At 48.0% G+C, this 23,475-nt stretch overlaps 1 protein-coding gene across 3 annotated transcripts in view; it reads left to right on the top strand.

Moving 5' to 3' along the window:
- The first annotated feature begins 8,408 nt into the window (after positions 1-8,408).
- IGFBP2 (insulin like growth factor binding protein 2) overlaps positions 8,409-23,475 on the top strand; it is a 30,137-nt gene continuing 15,070 nt past the window's right edge. Inside the window, exon 1 of one of the 3 annotated variants that reach the window (XM_025404939.1) lies at positions 8,409-8,919. Coding sequence is in view for 1 of the 3 variants with exons in the window: in XM_025404938.1 (XP_025260723.1) it covers positions 9,155-9,596 (442 nt within the window). In the remaining 2 variants the exon portion in view is untranslated. Of the gene's footprint in view, positions 8,920-9,042; positions 9,597-23,475 lie in introns of those variants that run through there. The other 2 variants (XM_025404940.1, XM_025404938.1) reach the window with 2 other exon arrangements.

A 23,475-nucleotide genomic window follows, 5' to 3' on the forward strand; every position in this document is an offset into this window, starting at 1 on the left:
GCACTGCTAGTTTTGTTCCTTTCTTCCTGTTGTCACTGCACTTCCCTGCCTGTTACCCAGGCCATGCAGACCAGCCAGGCCTTCGACTTAAGAGTGCGGATAAGATTCCAAACCCTGTGGCTGGTTTCCATGCTTTCTTCCAGGCTTCTGAGGACCCCTGTGCTCTGGTTTCTTCTATTTCTTTTCTGTTACTTTTCTGTTACTCTAGAGCACACTTGCTGGAAGCAATATGCATCCAGTTCTCCCTCTCTTTCCTCATTACACTTTGGGGAACAACTCCAATCCCTTCCAACCAAGTAGTCCCTTTGAATTTCTCCTTCCTCTGCAAACATCTTCCCATCTTTACAGAGGGAGGGACGTAGTGCTTTCCTGACCTCACCCTAAGGAACTCTAAACATCATACCCTACTCCTGCAACATGCCAAAAGACATGGGCGCCTCTCATTTGCCTAACGCAATCATAATGGCAGGACTGTCTCTGGCTGAAGGTTGTATACCAGGCAGTGGGTTAAGGATTTCACCTTGTTTTATTTACTCTTATTTAACTTTTTTGTTATTTTTTAAAATTAGAGGCCGGGCGTAGTGGCTCACTCCTGTAATCCCAGCACTTTAGGAGGCCAAGGCGGGTGGATTACAAGGTCAGGAGATTGAGACTATCCTGGCTAACACAGTGAAACCCCGTATCTACTAAAGAATACAAAAAATTGGCTGGGCGTAGTGGTGAGCACCTATAGTCCCAGCTACTCGGGAGGCTGAGGCAGGAGAATGGCGTGAACGCAGGAGGCAGAGGTTGCAGTGAGCCGAGATCGTGCCACTGCACTCCAGCCTGGGCGACAGAGCGAGACTCCATCTCAAAAAAATAAATAAATAAATAAATAAAATAAAAATAAATAAATAAATAAAATAAAATAAAATTAGAGACAGGGTCTCATTCTGTTACCCAAGATGGAGTGCAATGCTGCAATCCTAGCTCACTGTAACCTTGAATCCCCGGGCTCAAGCATCCTCCTACCTCAGCTTCCCGGGTGGCTAGGACTACAGGCACCCTCCACAATCCCTGGACAATTTTTTAATTTTAATTTTTTCTAGAGATGGGGTCTCGCTGTGTTGCCCAGGCTGATTTTGAACTCCTGGCCTCAAGCAATTCTGCCTTGGCCTCCAGGATTGTTGAAATTATTGGAATGAGCCACTGTGCCAAGCCTAATTTACTCTGTTTTTTTTTTTTGTTGTTGTTGTTGTTTCGAGACGGAGTTTTGCTCTTATTTCCCAGGCTGGAGTGTAGTGGCACAATCTTGGCTCACTGCAACCTCTGCCTCCAGGGTTCACGTAATTCTCCTGCCTCAGCCTCGCCAGTAGCTGGGATTACAGGCGTGCACCACCACGCCTGGCTAATTTTGTATTTTTAGTAGAGATGGGGTCTTACCATGTTGGTCAGGCCAGTCTTGAACTCGTGACCTCAAGTGATCCACCTATCTCAACCTCCCAAACTGCTGGGATTACAGGCATGAACCACAGTGCCCAGCCTAATTTACTCTTTGCAACAAGTCTCTGAAACAGGTACTATTATCACCCCTTATTACAGATGAGGAAACTGGGGCTGAGAGAGGTTAAATAACTGGCCCCAAATTACATAGCCAGTAAGCAGAGGAGGTGGACATGAATCTAGGCAGCTTGGTCCCAAGGCCCTTTTTCTGCTTAACTCCTACCTGCCTCCAGGGCCTACATTCTATTCTGTTTCTTTTCTTTTGTGTCCTTTCCATTTGGTCACTGTGGAGTCATCCAACCTGATCAGCAACTTCTAGATGGCAGGGCTACACAAAGCCTAACCTATCATCTGGGAGGAGGCACTTGGTTAAGATTTTCTGAAGACAAAGATGATGACAGTGATCGATTGAGTGGTTGACCTGCCCCTTGATGGTTGTTCAGAAAATCACCACAAAGCACATTTTCCATTCTTCATCTTTTCCGTAATGATGTTCCCCAGATTTCCATTAGGGAGTTTCTTTCCAAGGATCTGGGTCAGAAAAGCCAGAGGTCCTCGGCCCTGTTCATTTTGTTTCAGGGTTCACCAAGGAGGAGGCTATGCTGGTCTTTGGCAAATCCCAGGGGAATGTATAAAAACTAGAGGACATTTCCTCTGCTCAAGCAATGCTCTTATCCTTTTGTGCTTCTTCCCTTCCTCTCGAAACAACCACTAAAACTCAAACTCAAAACTCCCCCATGAACAAAAAAGCATATGAGCCATTCATGGTGGCATGTGCCTGTAATCCTAGGTACTTGGGAGGCTGAGGCAGGGGGATCATTTGAGCCCAGGAGGTTGAGGCTACAAAGTGCTATGACTGTGCCTGTGAATAACCACTGCATTCTAGCCAGAGTGACATATAATAACCCCATCTTTATTTAAAAACAAGTATGATGGCTGGGCGTGGTGGCTCACACCCGTAATCATACCTAGACGTGGAATTTCTGGGTCATAGGGTACACATGTGTTCAGCTTTAGTAGACACAGCCAAAAAGTTTTGCCAAGTAAATGTATGAACGTATACTCCTCTCAGCAGTACCTGGGGTTCCACTTGCTTCCTATCCTTGCCAACAATTGGCACTTTCCATCTTTTTTTTTTTTTTTTTTGAGACGGAGTCTCGCTCTGTCCTCCAGGCTGGAGTGTAGTGGCCGGATCTCAGCTCACTGCAAGCTCCTCCTCCCGGGTTCACGCCATTCTCCTGCCTCAGCCTCCCGAGTATCTGGGACTACAGGCGCCCGCCACCACGCCCGGCTAATTTTTTGTATTTTTAGTAGAGACGGGGTTTCACTGAGTTAGCCAGGATTGTCTCGATCTCCTGACCTTGGGATCCACCTGCCTCGGCCTCCCAAAGTGCTGGGATTACAGACGTGAGCACTTTCCATCTTTTCTCAATTTACCAGTTCTGGTTGAACACCTTCTTTATTCACAGTGGGCTATTCACAGTGGGGTTTATATATGTATGATAACATAGGAGGAATTTTTAAAATACAATTTCAACTTTTATTTTAGATTCAGGGGGTGCATGTGCAGGTTTATTATATGTGTTGTGGCGTGATGCTCAGGTTTGAGGTATGAATGATTCCATCACCCAGGTAGTGAGCCTAGTAGCCAACAGTTAGTTTTTCAACCCTTTCCCCCTCTGTCCCTCTCCATCTAGTAGCCCCCATTGTCTGTTGTTGCCATCTTTATGTCTATGAGTACCCAGTGTTTAACTCCCACTTATAAGTGAGAACATGTGGTATTTTCTGTTCCTGTGTTAATTCGCTTGGGATAATGACTTCCAGCTGCATCCATGTTGCTGCAAAGGACATGATTTCATCCTTTTTTTTTTTTTAATGGCTGTGTAGTATTCCATGGTGCATATATACCACATTTTCTTTATTCAGTCCACCACTGATGGATACCTAGGTTGACTCCATGTCTTTGCTATGGTGAATAGTGCTGCAGTGAACATATGAGTACATGTGTCTTTTTGGTAAGATAATTTATTTTCTTTTAGCTATATACCCAGTAATGTGATTGCTGGGTCGAATGGTAGTTCTGAGTACCTTGAGAAATCTCCAAACTGCTTTCTACAGTAGCTGACCTAATTTACATTCCCACCAACAGTGTATAAGTGTTCCCTTTCCTCTGCAGCCTTGCCAACATCTGTTGTTTTGTTGACTTTTTAATAATAGCTATTCTGACTGGTGTGAAATGGTATCTCATTGTGGTTTTGATTTGCATTTCTCTGATGATTAGTGTTGTTAAGCATGTTTTCATATGTTTATTGGCCACTTGTATGTCTTCTTTTGAGAAGTGGCTGATCATGTTCTTTGCCCACTTTTTAATGGGGTTATTTGCTTTTTTGCTTGTTGAATTGTTTCTGGACATTAAACCTTTATCAGATGCATAGTTTGGAAATATTTTCTCCCATTCTGTAGGTTGTCTGTTTACTCTGCTGATAGCTTATTTTGCTTTGCACAAGCTTTTCAGTTTAATTAGGTCCCACTTGTCAATTTTTGTTTTTGTTGCTGTTGCTTTTGAGTCGTCATAAATTCTTTCCCAAGGCTGACGTCCAGAATGGTGTTTCCTAGGCTTTCTTCTAGAATTGTTATAGTTCGAGGTCTTACACTTAAATATTTAATCCATCTTGAGTTCAATTTTGTATATGGTGAGAGGTAAGGGTCCAGTTTCATTCTTCTGCATATGGCTAGCTAGCTATCCCAGCACTATTTATTGAATAGGTACTTTCCCCACTGCTTATTTTTCTCAACTTTGTAACATTATGTCTGAGTTTTCTATTCTGTTCCATTGGTCTATGTGTCTGTTTTTGTATTAGTGTCATGCTGTTTTGGCTCCTGTAGCCTTATAGTATAGTTTGAAGTCAGGTAATGTGATGCCTCTGACTCTATTCTTTTTGCTTTAGGATTGCTTTGTCTGTTTGCACTCTTTTTTGGTTCACATGAAAAATACAACAATTAGCTGGCCATGGTGGCGGACACTTGTAATCCTAGCTACTCTGGAGGCTGAGGCAGGAGAAGTGCTTGAGCCTGGGAGGTGGAGGTTACAGTGAGCCGAGATCGCACCATTGCACTCCAGCCTGGGCAACAGAGCGAGACTCTGTCTCAAAAAACAAAACAAAACAAAAAACCCTGCTTATTGTAAGTTTTTATTTATGTGAAAACTCATCCACACCAGTAGAAGTCAGGACAATGTTTATCCTTGCAGGGCATAGGGATAATAACCAGCAGGGGCATGAAAGGGTTTCCACATGCTGTTAATGTTCTTTTCTTTATTATTAATTTATTTAGACAGCATCTCACTCTGTCATCCAGGCTGGAGTGCAGTGGCATAATTACAGCTCACTGCAGCCTTGACCTCCTGGGCTCAAATTTGACTTTCCCACCTCAGCCTCCTAAGTAACTGCGACTACAGGCATGCACCACCAAGCCCGGCTTATTTATTTTTATTTTTATTTTTTTTGTAGAGACAGGGTTTCACCATGTTGCCTAGGCTGGTCTTGAACTCCTGGGCTCAAGTGATCTGCCTGCATCAGCCACCCAAAATGTTGAGATTACAGGCGTGAGCCACTGTGCCTGGCCAATGTTCTTTTTGATCTGGGAGCTGGTTATATGGTGCCGTCAATTTGTGGATATTTATCTAGTTTATCTACTTTTTTTTTGCATGTGTATTTCAAAACATTTTTTAAAAACATTCCTCTCCTGATGACTTGGACAAAATCTCATCTTGGGTCGACTTAACTTGAATGCTTCTTTTAGATTGTCTCATCTTTCTTAACTTGGGGAGAGTTTACCAGCCTCAGAAGTTTCAGCAGGCAACATTATCCAGCTCAAATCAAATAACATTGTTTTGTTTTCATTGTGTTTATTTTTATGGTTACCATCTATAGATGACCATCAATACTGCATTTCCATTTATGGTAGTGATACAAAGTTTCTTTTAAAAACGATTGTAAGCAAAAAAAAAAAAAAGAGTGAATTGCCTTACTTTAAAAAAATTATGTAAATATACAGATGGTACCTAGTTACAGTAAACCATGTAAGGGTGGGGTTTATAAAACATGGTTGAGATGGAAAAAGGCAGGGATTAAGGGGAAGGGAGAAAACCAGTCTTAGCCTGTCCCCATCTCTCAGCCAGTCCTCACTGCTGGGCACAGACAGGCTCTGAAGCCTGAGGACATAACTTTGCAGAGGACTCATGAGAAATCTAAAGTGAAGAATGCTCCAGGACCAATGGGATGGGCAAAGCAAGAGACACGGGGCAGAGAACCTGGATTCACTCAACAAATATTCTTTGAGCATCTCTGTGCAGGCACTGTTCTAGCCCTGGGCCTACAGTAATAAGCAAAATGGTTAAGTTGAGGCCAGCCAGTAACCAGCTCTGGGTCCTGGGCTGAGTCCCGCTACTTCTTTAGGCTTCAATGGATTGAGGATGCTCTGTGATTCAAGCCTCCGTAGCAGCTGGCCTGGCTCAGGAGAGGTTAGGAAAAGCCTTAAAAAGATGGGATTATTTTGTTACGTGTTTGTGTGTATTTAGGGTGGGGAAGGGTAAAATTGGCCATTAATCTGGGAACTAGGAGAAAAGAATTGGGTGTGGCCTTCAGGCTCATTGGAAAGTGAAATCTCATTGAGTACTTTGCATTTGTCAAGTCAGCATCACTTTGCCTGCTCATCTCCACTGCTCTTGGCTAAAAGATCAAGAACTTTAAAGGAGGTGGAAAGAGAATGAATCTCAAAAGGTAAGTGAGCAGCTGCATGTGAATGAATGAATGAATGAATGAATGCCAGCCACTCTTAGCCTCTTAATAGACTCATCACAGCCTTTCATCCCCAGCTCCTGGGCATTGCAATTAAGACAGAAAGAGAATGAGGGGCCCTGCCAGGAATATTTTGAGAGATTGAACTTTTCATTCACTCAACAAATATTTATTGAGTGCCTATCTGGTGCCAGGCAGTATTTAGAACTGTGGGCTGTCCAATTTGCTAGCTACCTGGCCACACACGGCTATCAATCATTTGAACTTTGGCTATTTCAAACTGAAATGTGCTGTATAGCATACACGTCGGAACTTGAGGATTTAGTATAAGAAAAGGAACGTTAACTCTCATTAATTTTAGTGTTGATTACACACTGAAATGATACTATTTTGGATATACCGCCAAATTAAGAATATTATTAAAATAAATATCACCTATTTCTTTTTACTATATTTTAATATGGCTACTAGAAATTTATAATTGCACATGTGCTCAAGTTTGCGGTTTGCAGTAGATTTCTATTGGACAGTGCTGTTCTAGACCCTGTCCCTACCCTGCAGGAGCTCAGTGGGTGGGGCCAACAGAAACATCTTACAAAGCAGGCAGGAGACACCAGGGAGAATGAAGCTGGAATGATCACGATCCTTCCTGTGTTTTTTTCATTTTTATTTTTTTTCAGATTGGTACTGTACATAGTGCTTTTTACTTTGTTACTTTTTTTTTTTTTTTTTCAGATCGGCACTCTACATAGTGCTAATGATTTCCAGAAGTCCAGCTCTGTCCGTGTCTTCCTCTGCTCAAACATGGATGCTGTATCCTTACTGCCTAGCATATTAAGCCAAACCTCCATACAGTCAACTGGATTTTCCTGCCTTCCTGCTGCTCTCTGCAAGCATCCTGCACTCTGGCTGAAGTGGACTGACTTTCTGATCCCCAGCCTTATTTTCCCATTTCTCTCTCTGTGTGCGTGTGCGTGTGCGTGTGCGTGTGTTTTGAAACTGATTCTCACTCTGTCACCCAGGTTGGAGTGCAGTGGTGCGATATTGGCTCACTGCAACTTCCAGCTCTCAGTGATTCTCCTGCCTCAGCCTCCCAGGTTGCTGGGACTACAGGCGTGCATCACCATGCCCAGCTAATTTTTGTATTTTTAGTTGAGATGGGGTTTCACCATGTTGGCCACGGTTGGCTAGCTGGTCTTGAACTCCTGATCTCAAGTGATCCACCCGCCTCGGCCTCCCAAAGTGCTGGAATTACAGGTGTGAGCCACCGCGCCCGGCCCCATTTCTGTGTTTTTGCTTCAGGTGTTCCCTCTGCCTGTGCCCTTGCTAACAGTCCATTTCCTCTGGTAGAATTACAAGCTTCAATTTCAGTTCCCACTCACCCAAGAAACTCCCCTTTCCTCAACCACCACATCACCTCTCTACCAAAATATTTCTTTTATTCAAAGCCTCTGATAAACATTTATTTATTTATTTATTTATTTATTTATTTATTTATTTATATTATCTTACCAAAGTCTTTCCCCATAACTCTTCCCAGCTTAGTGTCTTAAGACCAGGAACTTGCCTTCCTGGAGGCATCTAGGTCACCTTCAGAGTCAGGTGGCCACTGGGTTAACTAGCTGTTGAATCGAATCAAACAGGCTCTGAGCCTTAAAGTTAGAAAGAGCCAGAGTGGAGGGGTCTGGTTGGGGAAGAGGGGCGCTGAGGTATAGGGAGATTAAACCTGCGGTGGAGGCAGCTTAATGGTCCATCTCTCACCCAGGGAATCTCTCTGACAGGGGTCTTTGTTAGGGTCACAACCCAGGAGATGGTTGATGATTATGGCTGAGTCCAGCCTGGAATGATGGGGGTTGGGGGCGGCTTGGGTAGATGACTCAGTAAACCAAACAGAACAATGAAAGGAGGTCATCCTTGTCCATCTGCATTATTGAAGACAGCCATAAATGGCCTTACCCCAGAGCGGGTCTCTCACACCTGGAGAGCTGATTGACCTCTCCAAGACCCCTGCAAATGGGTGTTCTGGGATCTGTCCTGCAACAAGTGCCTCGAGATTTGTAGGTGGGGGCCCAGGGTGCTAAGGGATTATTTCAGCAGGCGGAGAAGGGAGGGGGTCTGGGGCAGAGGAAGGGGGCAGGTTTTGCGGGGCATTGCACTTAGGGTTCTCATAGGTTGTAGTCACGAGCTCCCAGGTTTGCAAAACTGCAATAGTCACTAAGACCATTTGGGGCTGTTTGGGTCTAGCCTGGTCTAGACGGGTCTGAAACTCCGCAGGAACCACCCAACAAGAAGTCATTGTTCCAAGCCACGTGTCAGTGGCGGGTGATACCAAGGGATGGAAGGAGTTGGTGTGAGCCGACTGAAATCTACTGGAAGGTCAAAACGGTGCCGTATGTCCTTTGTGTTCACCAGCGGTTAGCCCAGTGCCGGCTACATGGGAAGTGCGCAAACGAAGTCCTCGCGAACTGAACTGAGAGCAGACAAAAGCACGCGCTCTTTTCCACCGCCACGCCGGTCCTATCCAAACCCGCGAGTTATCCGTATTCTCCTCCAGGAGTCAGAGTCAGGGCCAGAAGAGTGTGGAGGGACGTTGCCCGGGAAGAGTAGGCGACCCCCAGAGCCCGCAGCCAACGCTGGGGTGGGCGAGCGGGCGTGCGCGCACGCACTTGCCGGCGCGAGGGAGTGTCGGGGGGAAGGGAGTGGTCTCCAAAAGGGGGAGGGGAGAAGGCAGGGGGCGGGGAGAAGCCGGCCCTTTAGGACCCGGCTGCGGCGGCGAGGGAGGAGGAAGAAAAGGAGGAGGCGGCTCCCGCGCTCGCAGGGCCGTGCCACCTGCCCGCCCGCTTGCTCGCCGCGCCGCACTGCCGACCGCCAGCATGCTGCCGAGAGTGGGCTGCCCTGCGCTGCCGCTGCCGCCGCCGCCGCTGCTGCCGCTGCTGCTGCTTCTGCTGGGCGCGAGTGGCGGCGGCGGCGGGGCGCACGCGGAGGTGCTGTTCCGCTGCCCTCCCTGCACACCCGAGCGCCTGGCCGCCTGCGGGCCCCCGCCGGTCGCGCCGCCGGCCGCGGTGGCCGCGGTGGCCGGAGGAGCCCGCATGCCATGCGCCGAGCTCGTCCGGGAGCCGGGCTGCGGCTGCTGCTCGGTGTGCGCCCGGCTGGAGGGCGAGGCGTGCGGCGTCTACACCCCGCGCTGCGGCCAGGGGCTGCGCTGCTATCCCCACCCGGGCTCCGAGCTGCCCCTGCAGGCGCTGGTTATGGGCGAGGGCACTTGTGAGAAGCGCCGGGACGCCGAGTATGGCGCCAGCCCGGAGCAGGTTGCAGGTAACGCGGGCTGGAGCAAGTAGTTGGGAGAAACTTGGAGGGCAGCGGGGAAGCCCGACGGGCGGCTGGACCTCACGGACTGTTTTAAGGGCGGCAGAGCGGAGACTTTGGACCAGATCAAGGGGGACTGTTGCGAGCGGGACCGGGAAGTCAGGCCCAGGGAGGGGAACTGGAGTTAGAGCAAGTGGAAGAGCCGTGGCGACTCATTTGGTGGGGATGAATGGGGAGAGGAAAGGCATCCCTGTTGCCATAGTCTTACCCGCGTGGAACGGACCCAGACTTCTATTCTGGAGGAGGGATTTGCTGAGAAGGGGGACGGTGGTCAGATCCATGGGAGTAGGAACTCGAATCTTATTTGGGGCACTACTTGAGGACCCAAGGGTCCTGGTGGGATCGCTGCTGGGAGGCCGAGGCTGCGGGGTGCCAGTGACGCCAGGAACCTTGGAAGAGGAGGTAAGCTAGGAGGAGGCACGGGCGTCCCCGGCGTCCCAAGGGACCCTTCCTTCAACTGGGGTTGTGAGTTAGAAAGAAAGGACTTGGTACTTTGTAGGATGGGTCGCTTAGGAGAAAAATGAAAACGAACCCTACTGTTTCTCCCTAGGGAACGAGCAGGGCTCTTGCTACCACGTTGAATGGAAAAATAAAAGGGAGGCATTTGGTAGGAGACCCCTAGCAGCTGAATCAATGTAACTTAAGCCGGATCGCCAGCTGCATTCCCGGGACGGGGGCAGCCAGGCTGTGCAGTTTCGCATCTGGGCCCCAGATCGAAAGGCAAGAGAGATGCGTTGCCACCCCCCACCCCCGCCCGTATCCTAAATTGAGGGACCCCTTCCTGTAGGATAGAATGGGGACCCGATATTCTTTGTTCGGGGGCCCTCATCCCTCCCAAAAAGTTATTTGAGGGACACAACCAGTCTCTAAGGAGGTCACTTTTTTTTTTTTTTTTTTTTTTTTTAAATTACGAAAGCCTCCTGCCCCAGTGGTCGGGAGGAAGCTGTAATTATTTTCTTTCCTCTTGGAGACAGTGGTGAAAAGTGTCCGCTGCCTGCTGCTGTTGCTGAAAAAGCAAGTGAGTCTAAGTTTATCAAACTTAAAAAGAAAAAGTGAAAACAAGAATCTTGCTTTTTAGCTTCTGAGGTCTTCGTAAGTCCCCCACCCCATGCACCAGCCCGCCTCCCTTCTCCTGGTCTGCTATTGTTTTTTCCCCTGTTCTCCTTGAGAATGGAATTAGGGGTCAGAGTTGAAATCTTTCTTCTGTTTCTTTAGCACATTTTGATCTGGAGTACAGAGCAAGTTAGGGCTTCCTCTGAGTGGAGCCTCTCAGTCCCTTTCTTCTTCCTCGGCTCGCTTCCTTCCCTAGCCTGCCTGCAAGTTAACCCTTCCCTCCTGCTTCTCTTAGAAAGTAACAATGAAAGGAAAAAGCCCCCACGAAATCCTTTCACTGCGGGGTGCCTGTCCCCTAGTCCTGCGTTCCTCCTCATCACCCCTTGTGGTCCACCGGGGAGGTGCTGTGCAGTTTCTGAGCTGAACTCTGACAAACTAAACATCTTCCTCAGCAGGGTGAACTTTTTGAAAGGCCTCTAAGTTCATAGGATGGTTCGGCTGCTGACGGTTTTAATAAAGTGTGTGATGCCTTTCCTTCTTTAACGTTTTACTTTTTTTTTTTTCTTCTACTCTTCGTTCGTTTCACTCTAAGCCTGAAAACCAATTCTACTTCCCAAATCCCTGAAGCCGGTTAGGGTCTTTAGCCAGGAACAGATGCGGCAGATTTTCTCCCATTCACTTTTCCCTGGAGCCTGAAGGGGGTGGGGGGGAGTTGTCAGGGGAGGCCAGGGACAATGGGGTGAGTTCATGGGAAGAATGTCACTCTGGATTTTCTGCCTGGTTATGGGACTCCCTTCCGCCAGCTTGCCCCAGCTGCCTTCTCCTCCCCAGTGCCCAGACGCCTTCCGCATTTTTGTGCACCAGCCTGGGAAGAGGGGATGTTAAGCAGGGGTGGAAGGTGGGGGGCGGGGCTGGAAGCTGAGTGGGTGCACTCAAAAGAAGTGACCAATGTCAGGGGTGCCTGAGAAAGAGTCGGGCTGGGGGAGGGGAGCACTTCGGGAAGGAGCCTGAGGGTGCAGGAGGAAAAGGGGTCAAGGTTGGAGGCTTTTGTGCCGGAGAGGGTCTTAGGCTGGGGCAGAGACTTGGGGTCACTGGATGGAGAGTGCTGGGTCCGAGTTGGGTGGGGCCTGGCCCAGACGGAGATCTTAGCACTGAATCCTCTGCCTCCCATTCCATCTCCCGTCCCCTCTTCTCTCCCCTCCGAAGAATGAGCACCCCCCTCCAGCCTGCATTCCTCTTTGAGCAGGTTGCTTTTGAGAATTTTAAACATACCCTCTTATTTCGAGGCAGCGAACCTCAGCAGTTCCGGCTTTGCTGTTAGCTCTTTTGTCTTTGTTCCCGGGACTCAGGGGCTGTGTTGCTGCTGGCTTCCTGGGGATGGCAAGGATGCAGGGGTGGGGGTGGGCACATCAGTGGGTGGAAGGAGTGGGTGGTGGTGAGCCTGTATCCCACGGGGATGGTGGGCTGGGGCTTGTTGGTTCAAAGAAACTGAGAAGTCAGACTTGGGGGAAGGGGTGGGTAGGCCTAGAAGAAAAACCGAAAGGAGACCCTGAGATCTGCTTGAAGTTGGGACTCTAAAAGCATGTGTATGTGTTTGGTGGTGGAGAGGACAGAAGTGCCTAGAAATGTCAGGGTCGAGGAGGGAACAGGGTTGGGCCAGGCCAGGCCCTTTCAGAATTAAGGCTGGGCTAGACCGATTCCCTCAGTATCTCCCCAGCCTCCTTCCCTACCGTGTACAATGCAGGGGATTATACTGAGGGGCGGGGCCGCCCGAGTGGCCGTCTGGCCCGCTGCACATATAAAGGTGCTATAGAAATGTGTAGTTATTCAGAGTCCCAGGGCGGGCAGACAGGCAGGCAGGCAGGCAGGCGGGCGGGCGGGCGAGCCTGGGGAGGCTCTGCATCTGCAGTTGCCTGGGAAGAATAAAGGGGGGAAGAGGCGAGCACTGATTTACAGTGGTTCAGTGCAGCTTCAAAAAAAAGGGGGAAAAAGCAACGGGACTTCTGGCTCAGAGTACTGCTTTGCATCTCGTCTTGCATAAATTTGCATACTGAGTTCAAAGTCGTAAAATAGACTAGGGAAATGAGTGGGATCTACTGTCACTGATTGTTAACACCACTACCTTCCACCTTCCTTCCCCCCATCTGGACAGAACTCCCAGCGCTAGTTCTGCTAAGCAGTGCTGCCTGAGTCACCAGTCACCACTGTTCATGAAAGAAGGAGATGGGGAAGCGCCTGTCTAGGAGACCAAGCAGGGTGTGGCAGTGTGCACCCTGGCCTTGGAGGCAGGGCCTCTCTGAAGGGTGTGGCCGGACAGATTCTGGACCAGTGAGGCAAGTGGCGTGCTTTCTGACGCCTGGGGCTGCCATTGCCCATGGTGGACTGCAGTTTGAGGAAGCTGCGGAATCCGGGTCTTTGTTTGAAATTTCCCGACTCGCCTTCCATATACGCCCAAAACATTTACTGCGATAGGTCCCTTTGTGTGGTCATAATGACCCACTTCTTTAGATGAGATATTTGAGGAAGGTTTGAGAACAGAAAAAATCTATGTAACAATGTTAAGGAATCTGAGAAAAATGGGGCACAGGAATCTCTGGGTTAGAATAGGTAGTAGAGCCTGGAAGCAGAGAAAAACCCATCTGTTGTATTCCCGAGGGTCTGTCTACACAATGGCTCTTGGCCAAGTGGACTATTGAGTTTCCTGTCAGGCAGAGGGAAGAGGGAGGCTTAGATAGTACTCACTGTTGGCCTACTTCAGTACTGAGCTTTAAGACTTTCAGGCAAATCATTCCTTCAGGCTCAGGGCTGGAAATTAGTTCTATAAAAATGCCATGGGGCCGGGCGTGGTGACTCAACGCCTGTAATCCCAGCACTTTGGGAGGCCGAGGCAGGTGGATCACTAGGTCAGGAGTTCAGAGACCAGCCTGGCCAATATAGTGAAACCCCTTCTCTACTACAAATAGAAAAATTACCTGGGCATGGTGGAGCATGCCTGTAGTCCCAGCTGCTTGGGAGGCTGAGGCAGGAGAATTGCTTAAACCCAGGAGGCGGAGGTTGCAGTGAGCTGGGATTGCACCACTGCTCTCCAGCCTGAGCGACAGAGCAAAAAAACTCCGTCTCAAAAAAAAAAAAAAAAAAAACAAACCCACGGGTTGGCCAGGCGCGGTGGCTCACGCCTGTAATTCCAGCACTTAGGGAGGCTGAAGTGGGCAGATCACCTGAGGTCAGGAGTTCAAGACCAACCTGGTCAATATGGTGAAACCCTGTCTCTACTAAAAATGCAACAATTAGCTGGGCATGGTGGCACGTGCCTGTAGTCCCAGCTGCTCGGGACTCTGAGGTAGGAGAATCGCTTGAACCCGGGAGATGGCGGTTGTGGTGAGCTGAGATGGCACCACTCCACTCCAGCCTGGGCAACAAGAGTAAAACCCCGCCAAAAAAAAAAAAAAAAAAAAAAAAGCCATGGGTTACCTGAAAGTAGGAGCATATCCATTCACTCATTATCTGACCTTTGAGAGCTGACTTGGAGAGAACTGTTCTACAGTCATCAGGTGGCTTCCAGTTGGTTCTTGGCTGGGCTGTTCATTCCCATAGAAAATGGGAGGTACAACTGTTCAATTTGTTTTGTTTTTGTTTTTGTTTTTTTGAGATGGAGTCTCGCTCTGTTGCCCAGACTGGAGTACAGTGGCACGATCTCGGCTCACTGCAGCCTCCACCTCCTAGGTTCAAGAGATTCTCCTGCCTCAGCCTCCCGAGTAGCTGGGAATTCATGTGTGCACCACCACACACAGCTAACATTTTTGTATTTTTAGTAGAGGCAGGGTTTCACCATGTTGGCCAGGTTGGTCTCAAACTCCTGAACCTCAAGTGATCTGCCTGCCTTGGCCTCCCAAAGTGCTGGGATTACAGGCATGAGCCACTGCACCTGGCCACAACTGTTCGATTTTGATATGAGGAAGTTCTGAAAATTCTGCACCAAAGGGAATGGAGAACAGGTAAATACCTACGATGCCTAGCAGGACAGTACAGGGGGCTGCTGAAAGGAATGAAGGAGGAGCAGAACAGAAAGGGGCTGTGAGGCCACGTCCACGTCTGTTTTTGTTGTTGGTCGTTCCCATGTACTAAAACACTGTACCCAAAAGAAAAAAGCTTAGTTTTTTTTTTGTTGTTGTTGTTGTTGTTGTTGCAAAGAGTCTGTGTATCTGGGAATTGTTATTTTCATTTGTATTTTTCTTTTTATTTATTTATTTTGAGATGGAGTTTTGCTTTGTCACCCAGGCTGGAGTGCAATGGCGCCATCTCGGCTTACTGCAACCTCTGCCTCCAGAGAGTTCAAGTGATTCTCCTGCCTCAGCCTCCCAAGTAGCTGGGATTATAGACACCTGCCACCATGCCCGGCTAATTTTTGTATTTTTAGTAGAGATGGGGTTTCACCATGTTGGCCAAGCTGGTCTCGAACTCCAGATCTCAGGTTTTCCTCCCACCTTGGCCTCCCAAAGTGCTGTGAGTATAGGTGTGAGCCACTGCACCTGGCCTATTTTAATTTTTTAAGGAACTCTGTATCTGGGGAGTGCATTTTGTCTCAGCCTTTCTCTCTGTGTTCCCGACTCCCTCTTCCCTCTCCTGCCTTGTCCATGCTGTCCTCTTGGTCCCTGCAGACCATTCTTTCCTCTCCCACACTTCTCCCTTCCATGCCTTTCCCACTGCAGCTCAGCTACAACACCTGCTTGCTAGGTAGGTGGGTGGGGCTCAAAAATGGTGTGGAAAATATAGTGGTCTCAACCTCAGAGATCCTTCCAATCAGAGGGATATTATGTAGGTGACTGGAGACTATAATGCTTGAAAAAACTGGAATCCTTAAATGAGGAGGGTGGTTGACTGGCCTTTGAGGGAAAGTACTCCTATAGGCCAGGGAATGGGGATTCTCTCCTATAAGGGTTAGCACTAGCGCGGCTTCTGCTGAAACCAAGGCATAGAAGAGGGAGATGCTGCCTTGAATTCATGAGGGAAGTTGGTGACCTGGTTGGCAGATATTCTAGACCCCTCTGCTTCTCCTGTCCCTGGCCAGCATTTCACTGAGATGGCAGGCAGCTGCCAGGAGATTAGTGGTGCTCGCATTTGTCCTCACCCTATTATGAACTGGCTTCTGTGCCTACTTTGTCTTCTGTCTTCCACCTCCCTGCGAGGGAGGCCGTTCTACCTCCTTTTCACAGGTGTGGACACTGGGTGACTCAGCGATACCAAAGTGCTGAAAGGCTAACCTGGGTACCTTACCATTGCACCCCTCTACCTCCATGGCTGGACAAGGAGTTGGGCTGTTGGCGGAGAAAAGCTTTTGACCGTATTGGCCAGTGGTTTTGTTCCTGGACAGCTGCCATGTGCAGGTGATGTATGGGGTACAGTAAATTTCTGCCAGATTTCAATGATGTAGATTCCCTTGACTCCATGGAGAGTCACAAGTCCTGGAGCTTGGGGACCTCACAGTTGTAAGTAGCCAGCATACAGAGGTCAGTCAAGAGGGACAAAAAAGTCACAGGGTGGGCCTCTTGAGAGAAGAGCTGCTGGGTAGCAGATGATGGCGCAGGCAGCCTGGCCTTTGCTGTCATATTGACCTGGGTTCCATTGCAGACCCGTCTCTTAATACTTCAGTAGTTAGTAAGGCTCTTCCTCCAATGCCAGTTCCCTGTTGGTAAAATAGCAATGATTTTACCTCTTTCCCAGGGTGCGTGTTAGGGCGGCTGTGATAATGGCAAGTACCTGACACATAGTAGGTTCTTGTACATGTTAGCTGCCTTAACAGTCTTGGCAAGCGATGTCTCCTCCTTGACAGTTAGCTAGCCTTTAAAATGAAAGCCAGACTGGAAAGGTCAGGCACGCCACTCCTTTCTGGAGGTTCAAATTCCAGGTGGTCTACCATGTACTAATCACCCAAGGTAAGAGATTTCTTCTTGCTAAGCCTCAGTTTTCTTATTTGTAAATCCGAAATTGATAATACTTCATTGGGTCAGCTACGCAGATGTGCGTAAAGCTATAAACTACATATAAAACCTAAGCTCTTGCATTTTGGTGATGAGTCACTTGATTTCCATCTCTTCACCTATGAATGGAAATATCCATACCTCTCCAACCTACTTTCACGGGGCTGTAGCGAGGCCGCTTGTGGAAAGGGCAATGAAACTGTGTTTTAAATGTGATCCACCTGCCTCGGCCTCCCAAAGTGCTGGGGTTACAGGCGTGAGCCACCGCACCTGGCTAGGCTTGCATTTTTAATTGATTAGTTGGGCAGTGCTCTTTGGATCCCATGTCCTAAGGTCTAGGACTGACTGTTTCTGGTATGGGAGCTTCTCTCTGCAGTGTCTAGAATGGGGGTTGGAGGGACTATGGGGAACAGAGGTGGCCCCAGAGCTTGGACACGTGGGTTCTCATGCTGGCCTTGCTGTTCATAAGCAGGTAACCCAGGGCTGAGTTCCTCCTTCACCTGGCCAGCCAACCTAGAAGACCTAGGCTTCTGGCTGTCAGTGTCCAGAGAGCTCTGGAGAATCCCTGAGACTAAATCTCCTGGTGGGGGAAGGTCCTCTCTGTATAGATGGCCCTCCAGGGGAAGTCTACAAGGATCCAGACTTCAGAATAATAGGGTTAAGTATTAGCGAATCCAAGTGGTCCTAGCACATTTAGCACATATGGCATGCTCAAGGGTGTGCAATTGTGCAGTCATCAAAGCCAGTGAGGACCCCCGATGCCACCCATTTCCTGCACCAGGAAAATGGACCTTTCACATCTCCGAACCTGGGATGCCAGAATGCACTGAACTTGATCCTGGCAAAGAAACTGGAAGCTCTTTCCAAAAAAGTGATGTTTTCTTGCTACATTGTCTCCAGAGTTTACTCCTGAGTTGGGGAGCAGCATCTCATTTTGCAAGAGGCTGATGGATTCTCCATAGAAACGCTGGGTTGGGGGAGTGTCTTCTGAGTACTGGGGTTCTACCTAATGTCTGATTCCATCTGTGGTACCAAAAAGCCCTCTGAATGGCAGCCTGTCTGTGCACAATGATGCCGAAGACTTTCTTTTCCAGCATCTAATGAGGCAAGGCCCCAGGAAAGCAGAGAAGGTAGATGCTTCAGTCTCGGAGGGTCAGAATACACTTATGGTGAAATCAGGGCTGGGGACAAGGCACAGTACTGCCACTGGGAATCTGGGGTGGATGATCATGTTAGACCAGGGGTGTCCAACCTTTTGGCTTTCCTGGGCCACTTGGAAGAAGAATTATCTTGGGCCACACATAAAATACACTAACACTAACCATAGTTGATGAGCTAAAAAAAATTGCAAAAAAAAATCTCATAATGTTTTAAGAAAGTTTATGAAATTGTGTTGGGCCACATTCAAAGCTCTCCTGGGCTGCAGGTTGGACAAACTTGTCTCAGACTCTTGGAGGGCTTCCATGGTGGAGGCAGGAAAGGAAAAGCCCCTTTTACAGATGGGATAGTAGGTCCAGAGAAATGTGTTGGTTTTCAGTTCCAGAGTAATTTCATCTGCTCCCACCCTCCACACTCACAAAGAGCAGGCTGGATGGGATGTCGATTTTTTTTTCTTCTCCTGAAGAATGGACCATCTCCCTATGCCTCTCCTCCTTCTTGGCTGCTAACCCCTGACTCTTCCCTCCTCCTTCTCCGGCCACTCCTGTTCCTTAACAAAGCCAGGGAAGATCTGGGCTGGCTCAGCCCCTGGGTGTCAGTCAAGACTCAGAGGGAGACTTTGCTCAAAAAGCCAACTCTCCCGGAAAGAAATACAGAGCAACTGTAGTCAGGAATTTTTCTCTTTCCTTTTTTCTGTGGGTGGGGGGAGGGACACTTGGCAGTCCTTGGGGCCCTTCTGGCTGCCAGCCCCACATCTCTTCCTGGCTGTTGGGAGGCAGGGCAGGAGGGAAGATTGGGGAGAAGGGGGCAGGGGCTGGCAAACCACCAGCTACTGGGCAGTGGAATTTGCCCATAGGCCCTGGTGGAGTTGGCCTCTAGTGAAGCCTGGGGAGGTTTCTAATTAGTGGAGGACTGTGAAGGTGTGGCAGCCTGTGTTCATGCAAGGAACTGAGCTGTCTGAGCCAGGAAGTCAAAGGGAAGAGGGGGACTGAGCCCCGGAAGTCCTTGGTAGGTTGGAGGTAGGGAGGAAGTTGTGCCTACTCAATGTGTTCCACTCTATTAGAAACTGAGAAGAGGGGGGTGTTTCAGCTGGAAGGATTCAGGTTGGTCTCTGCGGGTGGAGAGAGTCAGTCATTGGCACTAAACAAAGGGTGCCACCTCAAAGAATAAGTGATATAACAATGATAAACAAAATGGCTTTTTTCTAGACATTGTGTGCTTCTACCAGAAAGCTCATTTTGGTTTTTTTTGTTTGTTTGTTTTATATTGTTCCCCCCTCCCACTTCCTGCCCCAGCTCTGTTTTAGCCTCAATTCTCTCCACTTAACAAATGAAGAAATCAAGGCTACATTCAGGTTCAACTGCCAAGGCAAGCACAGACCAGATTGTAGTCTGGGTCTCTAGATTCTTCTTCCAGCTCTCCATTTCACCAGACTCACACATGCAGAAAAGCAGTGAATTATATACTGCTTTCTGGAAAAGCTCCTTTTCCCTGGGAGGTAGTAATTAAGGCATATCTTCTCAAAAATGTTCCTTTATGCCACTCTCTAGGAAGTTTCTTTTAGGTCTATTGTCTTTACTTCTGGATGGAGGTGCCAAGTTGCCTCTGGGTGGTGAACTTGTTTTCTAAAATGCCCAAAGCCAAGAAAAAAATGAAAATGGCAATTCCCTTGTGCCCTGTGCCCTGCCCCTGTGACTTCCTGATAATGCTGAGCAGTTGCTGTAGCAACAGTGGCAGGAGGTGTGTCAGGCAGGATAAAGGGGGTGGGGTAGGACGGGTTTACTGGATCAAAGAGGCTTTTGTGGTTGGGCGGGGCTGCTGACGTGACTGATAGCCTACTTCTGGGGAAAGATGGGGTCCCATAGAGATGGGGAGGGGAAGAAATTAAGCCCTGGGGCTAAAAGGTCTTGCCTGAGAGTCTTTCCTTAGGTGATGCCAAGTGACCAGGTGCCATCTGGTTGGTTAACAACCTGGGCTTGGTTTTGGCCACTGGCTACATGACTTTGTGCAGTTGGCCTCCAATTCTCTAGCTCATTTATCAAGTGTGAAGGGGGTAAGAAATTATCAACCTCATGTGCCTGCTTGATAATAACGGTAAACATGCAAGCCACATAGCACAGAAACTCGGATAATCAAATGAGGTAGTGCAGGTTCTGATTCTTGAAACACAGAACAGGAGAATGGCAGAAACCTGTTTTTGGATGTTTTCTGATTGGTCATTTCAAGAATCCTGTTAGCAGGTGTGACTTTTTCCCTTGAGTGTGACTTACCTGGATAGCTGCCACTTTGCTTTGGAAAGCCTTCAGTGAGTCCAGAGAGGAGTCAGTATTTGAGTTTTCCAGGGGGCAGCCATGACCATGGTGCCTGTGGTTCTACCAACAGCTTAATGACCAACCATGTCCCATTTATACCCCAGAAGTTAGGACTCCCACTTGAGGCTCTGCTGGTTGTCTCTGGGTTGGTTCACTGCCTCTTAAACCATGAGAGCATAGCCAAGGAAGGTGATTGATATGATATACTATCAGACAAAATTAGTGAACTTTAGTTGAAGGCAGAGAAAAGCATGGTGACCTATTTAAAGACACTTATTTATATTCAAGACACTTCTTGTGCTGGTTTGAGAGTGGCCAGCAATCCTGAACATCTTTGCAGGTTTTAAATTTCTTTTTGCATCCTGTGGGTTCAATTTGTCAGGCCTGGAATATCTGAGAGCAGAGTTATGGGGATGGAGAAGAGGACAGTGGAAGGGGAGGGTGATGGGAAAGGTTGGTAGGATTCAGCCTTTGTTACACTATGGGAGTGGGGCTGTGGGACTGCATCATCGAAACTGAGTTGTTTGAATGTGGGAGAAGCATGTGTCCTTCCCATCCCATCTCATGGTTCTACTTGCTCACTGCCTTTCTTGACTCTTAACCACTCTTGCTGATATGGGCCCTAGATGGTGAGGCAAAGACCAGAAGAATGAGAAAAAGACTTAATGTAACAGGGTACTCTTGGGCAAGTGCTAGATGCTCTTTGATAGTGTATTAGCCTGTTTTCATGCTGCTGGTAAAGACATATCCAAGACTGGGAAATTTACAAAAGAAAGAGGTTTAATAGACTCACAGTTCCATGTGGCTGGGGAGGCTTCACAATCATGGCGGAAGGTGAAAGGCACGTCTCACATGGTGGCAGACGAGAGCTTGTGCAGGGAAACTCCCCTTTATAAAACCATCAGATCTCATGAGACTTGTTCACTATCACGAGAACAGCATGGGAAAGACCTACCCCCATGATTCAATTACCTCCCACTGGGTCCCTCCCACAACATGTAGGAATTGTGGAAGCTACCATTCATGATGAGATTTGGGTGGGGACACAGCCAAACCATATCAGATGGTCACCTTTTCTAATGTGTAAACATTAAGTATATGCTATGTGTCAGCTGGGAGAACATATGATAAAGCAGTTGTCATACCACCTATAACACATGCTTCTTCATGCTGGAGGGGGACAAGAAAAGCATTTTAGAAAGGTGAATAAAAAAGAAACCAAGTCAGTAGAGATGTATATACATCCTATGCAAATAAACAGGTAGCTCTTTTAGTCTTTTGACCAAGGCTCTTGGGAAGAGCTTGATGTTAAACAATGAAGTCCCTTCATGGTGAATAAAGTTACAAAAGTAAGAGAGTCAAGTTGGACAGGCTTCTCCTTCTTCAGTCTTGGAAGAAAAAGCACGGTGTCTTCCTTCCAAAAATGTAAATTGAGGACACGGAATGTCTTCTCTCCTGTCCTCCATTCACTAAGTATGGAGGGCTGTATGGAAGCTAAGATCAAGTTTATGTCTTCAGGAAGCTTCCATCCTTAGAAGGACTAAGAGAATGCACAGATCTACAGCTTTTTGGCAATGAACTCAGGCTAGAGTGCTGTGAAGAAAGTTGGGTCAAATTACCAGAGGACTTTACCCAGCAGTGCTTTTCTTTTTAAAGTTTTTTAAAAATTTTTATTTGTTTTGTTTTACTTACTTATTTTTTTTGAGATGGAGTCGCCCTCTCATGCCCAGGCTGGAGTGCAGTGGTGCAATCTCGGCTTACTGCAAGCTCCGCCTCCCGGGTTCTCATGATTCTCCTGCCTCAGTCTCCCGATTAGCGGGGACTACAGGCGCCTGCCACCATGCCCAGCTAATTTTTGTATTTTTTAGTAGAGACAGGGTTTCACCGTGTTAGCCAGGGTGAGACTTGTTAGCTTTGGCTTCCCAAAGTGCTGGGATTACAGGCGTGAGCCACTGTGCCAGGCCCTTATTTATTTGTTTTTTTTGAGACAAGGTCTGACTCTGTCACCCGGGTTGGAATGCAGTTGCACGATCTCAGCTCACTGCAACCTCCACCTCCCAGGCTCAAGCCCATCCTCCCACCTATAGCAGTCCTTTTCTTCAATGCAATCTAGTGGCTTTTGGACACTTGGAAGCCATATTGTTCATCCTTCTTCCTCCTCAAAAGGTTTCTCCTAAGTTATACCAGAGGGAGTCTGTGCAATTTCTTCCCATCTGCAATTTATCACTTGTTTTGTTCTTTCTTATGAAATTCTTGGAAGGCTTCTAACTTGGATCTCTCCTGTTTTAGTTTAAGGCTGTTTTCTCTCTGATCCTTGGGGAGACAGAACAGCTCTTTCCCTTCCCTTGGGTTTTCCTGGTCCTTGGACACCTCCACCACTCAGCACCCTCTGGCAGCACTGGGATGGGCTTGTCCCTTGGCTTTCAGTTGTCGCCTGAGTCATCTTGATTACTTTATCTCCCCCTTCTTAATTCTGTGACCCTCTTCTGCTATCTTTGGGTCTTCTTTCTGACTCATTTCCAAGTTCTTCATGGCATAGAGAACTGGCCAGGAGCCCAGGGCTAGGTTCTGACTGGTACACAAGTGACCCTGGTAACATCATTGCCCTGGCCAATGAGAGTGGTGGTGACGTCCATGTCACTATTGTTTGGTCCTCTTCCAGTAGGGCTTCAGGAACACTTGAGGTTACTGACAGCTCTGCTTGATGAGGAAGGTGAGGGGTGGTTGGTGTGAGAGGTGACTTTATTTTTTTGAGACGGAGTCTCACTCTCACCCAAGCTGGAGTCAGTGGTGCGATCTCGGCTCACTGCAACCTTCGCCTCCTGGGTTCAAGCGATTCTCCTGCCTCAGCCTCCCGAGTAGCTGGGATTACAGGCATGCGCCACCATGCCCGTCTAATTTTTGTATTTTTAGTAGAGACAGGGTTTCACCATATTGGCCAGGCTGGTATTGAACTCCTGACCTCATGATCCACCTGCCTTGGCCTCCCAAAGTGCTGGGATTACAGGCATGAGCCACTGTGCCCAGCCCTGAGAGGTGACTTTTTTAAAAGAAGATTTAAAAAATGCAGAAAAGTACAAAGAACAATGTAATAACACAAGTCTACCACCCAGAACTGTGAGTGGTTGATATTTAGCCCACTAGCATGCAGTACTTAGTGTTTATCTTTCTTAGCTAAGTAGATTTGCATATGTATGATAGATGACTAATATGCCTATGTTTCCATATATTGCATCTATATGCATATATGTGATAGAAGACCAATATTGTCCAATATTGTGAAAAAAATTGAAAATGTACATGGAGGTTTTCTTTTCCCTCTTAACA

This window comes from Theropithecus gelada, chromosome 12 (genome assembly GCF_003255815.1).
Source record: "Theropithecus gelada isolate Dixy chromosome 12, Tgel_1.0, whole genome shotgun sequence".
Classification (NCBI taxonomy): Eukaryota; Metazoa; Chordata; class Mammalia; order Primates; family Cercopithecidae; genus Theropithecus; species Theropithecus gelada.